This window comes from Solanum dulcamara, chromosome 10, assembly GCF_947179165.1.
Source record: "Solanum dulcamara chromosome 10, daSolDulc1.2, whole genome shotgun sequence".
NCBI lineage: Eukaryota > Viridiplantae > Streptophyta > Magnoliopsida > Solanales > Solanaceae > Solanum > Solanum dulcamara.
Genome location: NC_077246.1, coordinates 3,065,635 through 3,076,622, shown reverse-complemented (window position 1 = coordinate 3,076,622; position 10,988 = coordinate 3,065,635). Strand labels below are relative to the sequence as shown.

General features: G+C 33.8%; 2 protein-coding genes across 2 annotated transcripts; one reads left to right on the top strand and one right to left on the bottom strand.

Moving 5' to 3' along the window:
* Positions 1 to 1,663: 1,663 nt before the first annotated feature.
* Positions 1,664 to 3,271, top strand: LOC129870973 (3-ketoacyl-CoA synthase 11-like). The gene has a single exon (XM_055945841.1). It carries the CDS (start codon positions 1,734 to 1,736, stop codon positions 3,258 to 3,260), a length of 1,527 nt encoding a protein of 508 aa, XP_055801816.1. The 5' UTR covers positions 1,664 to 1,733; the 3' UTR covers positions 3,261 to 3,271.
* A 775-nt stretch (positions 3,272 to 4,046) lies between these two features.
* LOC129871518 (probable histone H2A variant 3) lies at positions 4,047 to 7,021 on the bottom strand. Its single transcript, XM_055946449.1, has 2 exons — positions 6,789 to 7,021; positions 4,047 to 4,575 (listed from the first exon to the last, which is right to left on the bottom strand). The coding sequence occupies exons 1-2, from the start codon at positions 6,897 to 6,899 to the stop codon at positions 4,279 to 4,281; spliced, it is 408 nt and encodes a 135-aa protein (XP_055802424.1). The 5' UTR covers positions 6,900 to 7,021; the 3' UTR covers positions 4,047 to 4,278.
* Positions 7,022 to 10,988: the final 3,967 nt, after the last annotated feature.

Here is a 10,988-nt window from a genome sequence, read left to right as displayed (position 1 = left end):
AAGCTCAGACTGTATTGCAACCACAAGGCATACTCAGACAGAACCTTAGCTCTGATACCACTTGTTGGGAATAAAATAGACCCACAAAAAATAATAGTCACAGTATTAGTGATAAACGTGGAATACTAAGTTATGGCTAAATCAACAAGAATAAAAATGCAGCAATAATGACACCAAGATTTTACGTGGAAACCCTTCTGAATAAGGAAAAAACCACGATCAAGAGGAGTAGCTGATATCACTATAGTAAGGAATTTTACACTGTGTAGTCATGAGCATAAAAACTCCTAAAACCACTACACACTCAAAAAAAACTCTTTTAGTTTTTTCACCTCACTACAATATCTCTCACACTCTATTTTTCTTCACAGACTATTTTCTTATCGTCTATGGAATACCTTGCTCTCTATTTTTTTTTCTCTTTTCTGGTGTGTCTTAATTGAGAAATGATTTGGCTATTTATATCAATAGGCTACCATCCTGTGACATCATCAATGACATAGATGTCATACAAAATTCTTCACCTACCGTCCAAATAAATCTTTAGCCAACCAACCAAGATATGCACCCCTTTAAAAATTACATATCAAAGAAAAATAACTTCATGCAAAATATGGAGCTGGACCCACAATTTAATGTCTACATTTTTCAACTAATAAAAGTTTAATATGTACTTATTACAAGATCACACCTATTCTAAACCTACTAATTCTTGATTATAGATTATTCATAAGATAGTATTATCCATTAAAATTGATGGTATTCCCTGTTCATCTATAATTTTTTTTTTAATTTAACGTAAAAATCTCACTACCTCATATTTTGTAACAAAAATTATTCAATGGGTAACACAATTTTGTTTGGTGTTCTAGTGTAAGCTCTCTTTTGCTTCTCTAGAGGGGATTGAAGCGATCTAGGGTGTGACTATTCTTTGTCAGAAAACTCGTGTTTCTGGTCAACCATTTAGAGGTTATTGTTTAATTTCTCTTGAATGTTTTTTTTTCTTATTTTGGTGTTATTGAATTTTCATTTAATATTTATATTCATGAATTATTTTTTCTTGATCATACATAGTGGTGATTGGATTTTCCATAGTTGGCATTGATACAAATTATTATTTTCTAACATTTCTTTATTACTTATTTCTTTTTCAAACCTGATTTGATTTGTGTTTTATTTGAGCCAAGGGTCTATCATAAATATGTAAGGTTTGAGTATACACCAACCTCTTCAAACCCACTTCTGAAGTTACACTGAATATGTTATTGGTTGGCACTAATACAAGTTATGTACCTCCTTTGGTTTCCATTCTAATGCTTTAAATCAAGAAATAACAAGATTATGATGGATCTGATTTAGTGCACAAAGATCAAAGGTGTCTCCTTAATCAGAATTTGGAGCAAGATTTATATTGTATTTCAAACTATTTGTGTAAGTCCAAAGTATTTCAATGAAACACATCTTAACTATCACTTTTTCCCATATGTTGATGGGCACATGTTGTATCCTTCAAAAGTGATGTATTTTTAAGGATACGACAAGAGTATTGCACCAATTTTGAAGAAACCGAGCAACATAGTTTACCATAAATGTAATAAGCTAATATAAAAATGACATCACTTGTCATAGTAGTGATTCATTCACTTTTTTCAAATGTTGACACTATTTACGAAAAATCCTCCATACGCCCACTGTGTCTTAACTTGTGTCAAACGCTTTTAACAGGGAGAAAAATGACAGAAGCAACTACACCCTTGATGCCACCCTCATCAAACAAGTTGCCAGATTACAACAAATCAGTTAAGTTGAAATATGTTAAACTTGGTTACCATTACCTCATTACTCATGGAATGTACGTCTTATTAACTCCTCTAGTAGCTGTGGTTGCTGCTCACATGTCAACACTTACTCCTCAAGATCTTTCTGAATTATGGGACAATCTTCAATACAACCTCATCTCTGTAATTTCATGTTCAACACTCATAGTACTCGTATTAACGGTCTACATTGTAACACGTCCTCGCCCTGTATACCTTGTGGACTTTAACTGCTACAAGCCTGGTGAACCACATAAGTGCACAATGCAGACTTTCATGGATCAGTCTAGACTAACTGGTGCATTTTCCGAGGAGAATCTTGATTTCCAACGAAGGATTTTACAACGATCGGGGCTAGGGGACAACACATATTTCCCTGAGGCCTTGCTCAACATACCTCCTAATCCTTCATTGAAAGAAGCTAGGAAAGAGGCAGAGACGGTTATGTTTGGTGCTATCGATGGTCTATTGGCTAAAACAAACGTGAAAACGAAGGATATTGGAATCTTGATTGTGAACTGCAGCCTGTTTAATCCAACTCCTTCTTTGTCTGCAATGATCATAAATCATTATAAGCTTAGAGGGAACATAGCTAGCTATAATTTAGGTGGAATGGGGTGTAGTGCAGGGGTAGTTTCTATTGATCTTGCTAAAAAATTACTTCAAGTGCATGCAGGTACATATGCATTGGTTGTTAGTACAGAGAATATTACACTCAATTGGTATCTTGGAAATGACAGATCAAAATTAGTGTCAAATTGTTTGTTCAGAATGGGAGGTGCAGCTATACTTCTTTCAAATAAATTGACAGAGAGAAGGAGATCAAAATACCAACTTTTGCACGCTGTTCGTACAAACAAAGGTGCAGATGACAAGTGTTTTGCTTCCGTCACACAAGAAGAGGATGCTAATGGGAAACTAGGTGTTTCTTTGTCGAAAGAACTCATGGCAGTGGCTGGAGATGCCTTAAAAACCAACATTACTACTCTTGGACCTCTTGTGTTACCGATATCTGAACAATTGCTTTTCTTTGCTACGCTCGTTGGGAAGAAACTTTTTAAGATGAAGCTGAAGCCTTATATTCCTGATTTCAAACTAGCATTCGAGCATTTCTGCATTCATGCTGGTGGAAGAGCTGTTTTAGATGAAATAGAGAAGAATTTACATCTTACTGAAATGCACCTCGAGCCATCAAGAATGACATTGTATCGTTTTGGAAACACTTCGAGCAGCTCTTTATGGTACGAGATGGCTTATACGGAAGCTAAGGGAAGAGTGAAGAGAGGTGACAGAGTGTGGCAAATAGGATTTGGTTCAGGATTCAAATGTAATAGTGCTGTATGGAAGGCTTTGAGGACTATAAAGCCAGTAAAGGAAGTGAATCCATGGATGGATGAGATAGATAAGTTTCCCGTGGACGTTCCAAGGGTAGCAAACTTTTAAAGACATAGTCGGATTCAGAATTTGAAGGTAATTGGTACACCTATACAGACATAGCAAAGGACAATTTATTAGTTGTCTATAACAGAATTTTGTTTTCTTTTGGATGTTACCAATTGTTTTGGATTCAATCAACTTATTAGGTTGTGAGTTTTGATTAAAGCTTGTAATCTTGATAGATTTATTTCAAGGATAATGTTGATGGTAACTTTCTAAGTTGCAATTTTTTTTATTACAAAATGTACCTTAGTATTAACAATGCAAGTTGATGCAAAATTTCCCAACTTTTTTTGTTATTGGTGATGTTCAATCTCGTTTGCACACACTTTAACTATTTTGGCTGATATTATATCAAATCAAGAAGTAAAGTCTGCATAAAAACATATATGCTTATACCCAAACTTACTTACTTGACGAATTGTGATAATAAGACATCCTCTCTTTTTTTCCCCATAAAATCTTGTGTATGCCACTGTACCTGAAGTCATTCAGCCAACATCCACTAAAGTATTTTGGAAAATAGAAACAGTAAATCGAGAGGAGATTTAAAGCCAAAATTTAGAAAACAGTCTTACAAGGTCAATGTTAAAACATGAATAATTCAAATTGAAGTGAATTAAACGAATTAAGTAGAAAGTAACTGCAAATTTGATTTCCTACGACTTTTAATCATAACTACATCAATCGTATTTTTAAAAAATAGTAAAATTTTAAAAATATGTGCATGGATGTCAACATTCACGATTCACATCCATGGATGGACCTGTTAAGTAAAGGGGATTCTTGAGAGACAATAGAAGAAATCAGGCAATCACATTAAATTTGAGTATGTCAACAAAGGACCAGGTCCTTAGTCAATCACATTAAATTTAGAATGTCAGCAAAGGACCATGGATTATGCCAACATAACAATTCTATGTCTATGCATTTGCAGAAACCAAAACCAACTGGTTAAAGTTTTCCAAAAAGGAGTATGCCGACATAACAATTTCTATGTCTAGTTGTAGCACACAGGCTTCCATTACTCCTTGGAAGATTTGTTGATGAGCGACTTGTGAATGTGTGGTATAACACCTCCTCCAGCTATAGTTCCTTTGATCAGAGTATCAAGTTCTTCATCACCTCGAATTGCTAGCTGCAAATGTCTTGGGGTGATACGTTTCACCTTCAAATCCTTGCTTGCATTTCCAGCCAGCTCCAATACCTCTGCGGTCAGATACTCCAAGATTGCAGCAGAGTAGACAGCTGCAGTAGCACCCACTCTCCCATTGGCGTTGGTTCTCTCCTTCAGCAGTCGATGGATACGCCCAACTGGAAACTGACAAGGCACAAGACAAACAGTTTGGAAACCATAAGGAAAGCCAGTGTCACATTATCCTCATATTAATCAAATTAGATGAATGAACAAAAATACAAAGACATTAGTACACAGGGCAGTATAACACCAGTACTGCTATAGGAGTATAGGATACTTTATGGATGCCTTGGCTTTGAAGCGACAAAGTATCAATGTTAACTATAACGGATGAGTCAAGAAAAGGGCAATTAACTTTATGTACAATATCATGAAAAAGGAATCAGAATAAAAGAGATAAATATGGCCATTGCCTAATCGTTGAGCAGTTTGCAGGCTTGCAGCACGGGTCAATTCAAGAGTAAAAGAAGAGTAACTACATTCCTGGAATAAAAATTGCCACCAAACAGACCTTACTATTCACACAAGTTGTACATTGCATAGAAAAACAGAATGACCATTATTCAGTATCATTCTCCATTACCGCTAACAGGATTTACTTGCATCGTCAAATTTATCACTGGATAGAAACAAGCTCCTTGCACTCCCGCCCTTCCTCTCCCCCTCGCCCAAAAAAGAGGGATAAAAACAAATGCCAACCAGTTAGAAAACAAGTTTCTAATTGGTTTAACTTACAGTTCAAAAGCGCTGCCAAAGCTATCATATCTTCATGACCATAGCAAAAATATGAGTGTAAACCTCACCAACATCATGCCTTCTCAAGTCCTATAAAAAAGGCAGACCAAGTCCTTAAGCTCATTCATGACTAGTTCAATTGATGCTAACCATCAAACCAAAATAGGTCAGCCATTGTCCAAAAAAAAATAAATCAAATTGTGAATGGACAGAAGAGGAGACAATCCCTGAGCCAAAGCTGCACGAGACACAATGTCAATGCTCATTATGTCCCCAATACATAAAGGGGTAACCTTGATCTCCCATGGCTCTTTTTCTGCTTCTACATTTCTGACTACTTTGAATCTATTTCTTGAAAATCCCCCCAAAACTCGTGAATATCCAGGATATAAACTACCATGTTTCATGTTTTCAACAGCCCTTAAACACAGTCCTTACAAATAATAAGAACAAATCCATAAAGCACATCATGCACAAATTTTGACACCTTATACTATACCATAAGAAATAGAAAGCAGATTATTGAGGTCCCGCTTTGATTATTAACCGTTTCCGCAGAAAGAGAAACCACAAACTCAAGCCCATTACACACACTAGATAATCTCAAGATTAGTTCATTGAGATCTTCTTCAACCTTTGCCTAAGGTAAAAAAGATAGTTTAGCCTCTCATGGGAGAAATTTAATATTAAACAAAAAGGTTGAGCTTAAACAAATAAAAAAAGGACAAAGGTTCCAGTTCAGCTTAATATCATATTGAATATAAATAAGGGTTATATATATACACATAATCTACATCAAAAGAATGTGTAAGCCATTATTAAATAGTGGACCAACTTTTTGTAATATGTATTATCCATACACATTCTTTTAGTCGTATTTAATAACCTTGCAAAGTAATAAAAGAAATCCTTACAATCCCCAAAAAAAGGAGGGGAAAATCAGAGGCAGATCAACTTTGAACATTATGAGTTCGAGCTTGGGAACTCTACCACAACCCATTTGCGTTACTGGATTCAAATCCTATTGTTTGTACTTATTTAGTGGATTATTTTTTACCACAAATACAGGATCCGAGCCAAAACTATTGGGTTGGGATGATCCTGTGAGTCCTTTAACTACATCTGAGAAAAAACAACTAAAGTATAACAAAAAAGAAGAGCTAAAAAACACACAATAAAAAACAGTATTAACAAAAGCGATAAGCCAAAAAAAGCTCTAAGTCCTTTGAGGCTTAGACATTTCTCATCAAAATGACAAATTACAACAACAAAAAATTGAGCTTAAACAAATAAAAAGGCTCAAAAGTTCCAAATTCAAGCTCAATTCATATTAAACACAATGAAGATTAAAAATTTACATGTTCTATATATCAAAAGAATGGAAAAATCATAACCCATACACATTGTTAAGCAAATTTAACAACCATGCCCAGTAAAACAGAGAACTTTAAATCCAATTTGATTTTCCAGCCTAAAAAAGACAAACCCAGAAACTGTATCTGATCAAAAATCCTAATTTACGATCATAAATCAAACAATCAATCAAAAAATGAAGAATTAAGAAGAAACCCAGATATTTTTTTGGAGAAAAAAAAAGAAACCTGAAGACCGGCACGAGAAGAACGAGAAGTGGGTTTCTTCTTCTCCTTTTCTTTATCCTTATTTGCCGCTGTTTTCCCCATAATCAAACCCTTAGCACCTTTTCCCGACATTTTTTCTCGATCGAAATTGGGTAATTTTCCGATTCGAATTTGTTGTTTTTTTTATCGAAAAAATTTCACTACTCTCAGAGCACAGTTGATGATCAGAGCAAGAGAGATGAGAGTATATTATATAAATATAAATAATGTGATTGGGACTGAGCTGGAAGAGGGGATGTAATGGAAGTTTTTTGGACTAGATTACCCTTGATTTGTGATTGAAATTACTTTGAGAAGCAAGTGGGTTTACTAGATTGAGAAGGGTAAAAGAGTAAAAATGAATCCTTGAAACTTAGTTGGAACTTGGAAATTGGATTACGTGTCTTTGTCACTTTTCTTTATTTTTATTATTTTTTTGATGTTTACTTTTATTTGTCATATTTGAATTTGATATACTCATTAAAAAAAAATAATGATTGATATGATTATTTTATCAAATTGCACCTATCAATTGATTTATAGTATTTATTAAGTGCTGGAAAATAATTTGAAAAATATGTAATTAATGCTAAGAATAAAATATAAAAAAAAATTGATATGTTAAAAGTGATAAATAAAAGTAAAAATTTATTCTTAAAATAGTGGATAGCTAAAAACAACAAACAAATGGAGTACTATATTTTTTGTATCAAGCTACCAATTGATAGTGAAGTTGGTTCTTGTAGACTCTCGACTCAAGAAAAATATTTTCAAAACATATTTGAAAAATCAAGAGTGAAAAGATGCTCGGATAATATACTAAGATAAATATATTGATAGCAAAAATAGTAAGATAACCAAATCAAAAGAAATAACAATAGAAAAATCTTAGTAATTGATTGTTTGAACTTTTACGTTATTGATAAGAGCTTGATAAATCGTCCATCTATCTATTACTAATATTTTATCTTAATTCTTACATTCATGTTCTTCAAACTAGACTCTAGGATTATATTCTCGATGAGTTAAAAATATATCAGATTTTATCTAATCAAATTTTCTCAATTTGATCAATCTCTACCTTTTCTTAGTAAATAATTTTTTTTATTCTATTGGCTAATGTTTTACTTAATCTTTCAATAACTAAAACACAACGAGTATACATCATCTCTCATAGCTAGAGAATAAACCAATATACTCCAAAGTAAAACCTTATTTTTATGGGATGGGTATTAAATCAATATATATATATATATATATATATATATATATATATATATATATATATATATATATATATATATATATATATAATTAACATATACACTTTTTTCACTTAGCCATAATTAATTAATATATATTCTCAATACTTTATTAAGATACCCTTGTGTAATGACCTCTTAGATTTAGTTCATTAATGTTGATAATGTAAGGATTATTTATTTACACTATAAACATATATGATTAAAATTCAAGAAAAAAGAATACATTAACGAGTCAACACCAGCTGCTACCTAAAATGTTCAAGACTTGTAAAGTCTATGGCATTAGTCAAGTTGGTCCCCAAACCATTTTAAAAACGTAATAGAACTATTCCCAATCAAGTTAATAGATCCTTTACTTAAAAAAAAAACAAATGCAATAAAGTATAAATACTTATCGTTCCTCCATAATCTTTATTGTTTATATAAATCAACTATTGAACATAAAATGGAAATTAGCGCACCCAAAGATGTGGTATAGTGGTTAATGAAGTAAGTTATTACGAGGTCTCATGTTCAAATTCCAGTAGAGAAAGAAATATTTGGTGGTTTCTTCTTATTTATTGGTAGACAGAGTTATCTGGTACTTGTTAGTGGTGGAATCTAGCTAGTATCCCGTGAAATAAGTTGAGGTGTGCACATGCTGACTTAGAGTTATATGATACTTGTTGCTGGAAAGTAGCAAGTAACTCGTGAAATTAGTCGGAGTGCGCATAAGTTGACTCAGAGTTACTTGACACCTGTTGTTGGTGTAAGGTAGCAAGTATCCCATGAAATAAGCTAACCTACAGTTTCTTGGTACCTGTTGTTCGTGAGAGGTAGAAGATATCTCATAAAATTAGTTGAGATGCACGCAAGCTGACTCGGACACCACAATTACCAAAAATAAAAGAAGCTAGCTAAGACCATCATGTAAGGTAGTCACTAATAGTACAAACGGAGGAAACATATAACATTCTTCCTAATCAATCATGGTGGAGAAAATTGATTGAAACATGTTCTGCTTGCCTATTCTGACAAGGTCAATTTTTCAACAGTTACAACAATTTGTAAGAACATAGTTCAAATATCTATACAAAAATTTCATACTAGAATAATAGTTCTTTAATGGCCATGCCTAAAAATCCTACTATTTTTCCTTTTCATGAATCTTTCTTATTACCAAACAGACACAATATTTCAATACCAACACCTTAGAGTTGGAGAAAAATTGGAATCAGCAAACAAGGAATTCAGGCTTGAGTATTTTTAGCCTTGATGCCAATAAAACACATTATATAGGCATATTCTACAGTTTACCCTCTAACATAACCTTATACCCTGATGATTATCGCCCCGTTTGGGTTGCAAATCGCGATAATCAGATACAATATGCATCAGGTAACAATCTCACATTGGATGGAGAGGGAAAGTTGAAACTTTTCTATGGAGGGGAAAATTTTGTTTTGTTGAGTTTCTTATAATGCAACAACAAGAAATGCAAGTGTTACACTATTTGACAATGGCAATTTTGTGTTGATGGAATTGAATACTAATGGTTCTGTGAATACAACATTGTGGCAAAGTTTTGATTATCCTACTGATACACTATTACCTGGGATGAAACTTGGGAGAAATGTTAAAACAGGACAGATATGGTCACTGACTTCTTGGATAAATAAAGATGTACCAGCCTCGGGGACTTTTACGATTGGTATAGATACGAATGACATTGACCAATTGATAATAGTGTGTTTTGGACGAATGGACGCTGGGGATATGGGACGTTTGGCAATGTATCGCGAGCATCACACTATGACTACGTGGGATTCAGCTTTGTTTCGACAAAGGATGAGAAGTACTTGACTTACTCGGTCAATGAGGCTCGAACTTTGTCTAGATATGCAATAGATACATTTGGTTTTATTAACGAAAGAGGAGCAGCAAGACCTTTTGGGGTGTGTTTTTACAAGCCTAGTGTTGGTTGTGTGACAGAAGAATCGATGGAGTGCTCGATTAGAAACGATTTGTGGTTCAAGAGGAGGGCAAATAGTGTCTCTGGTAATAGATTTAGGTTTTGAAACAACAACATGAGTTTATTTGATTGCAAGAGACAATGTGAGAACAAGTGTTCTTGTGATGCTTTTGCCTCTATCACAGATACTGGAACTGGATGTGGAATTTGGAGTAATGTTTCTATTTTGAATTCACTAAATGGATCAGATATTTTCATTCTTGATGCTGAAAGAGGTATGTTCATATTTACCTCATTGTCTTTTTTATGTTGTTGTCATGTGACCAAGAGGTCACGGGTTCTAGCTATGGAAACAGCCTCTAGCAGAAATGCAGGGTAAGGCTGCATACAATAGACTTTAGGAATGATAAACATGTGACACTGCGACTCTGATACCTCGTGCAAGTTCATGTTAATGACTCGAGAAGAGGTAGCAAGGAAGCTTCGTCCTACTTAGAAAAGGATGGCAACAACAATCACTAATGGAGCATATGGTAAAAAAAATGGATTTAGCAGATAATAAAAGAATGAAATTGTAATGACCTTGAGGGTGATTTTCGAAAATTTGTACAAAACACGCGTGAACAGTAACTTTTTGGGCAGAAAATGCCCCTTTCTTCCCATTTCAATATTTTCATCAATTGTTTGAGTTCTTGAACTCCTTGAGGTGATTTGAGAAGAGATTTTTAAGGCAAAGTGTTGGGTAAGTAATTTTTGACCTAAAACATTTCCTTTTCATTAAGTTCTTGATGATTTTAACCCCTAAAGTTTAGTTTCAAACCCCAAAAATCTTTGTTTCTTCCCTAATTCGAATTTAAGGAAAATGGTGATTTCTAACTCGTTTTGAGCTCTATTATTATGGGTTTTTCAACCATGAGTTCCTTATTACAAGTAGAATGTGATTGTCCAATAAATTTCCATATTTGA

Bases quoted from the DNA above. Each gene is read 5' to 3' on its own strand.
- LOC129871518 (XM_055946449.1), bottom strand. From the start codon at position 6,899: ATGTCGGGAAAAGGTGCTAAGGGTTTGATTATGGGGAAAACAGCGGCA. The intron at 4,576-6,788 runs GTTTCTTTTTTT...GTGCCTTGTCAG, and splicing joins CTTCTCGTGCCGGTCTTCAG to TTTCCAGTTGGGCGTATCCA.
- LOC129870973 (XM_055945841.1), top strand. From the start codon at position 1,734: ATGACAGAAGCAACTACACCCTTGATGCCACCCTCATCAAACAAGTTG.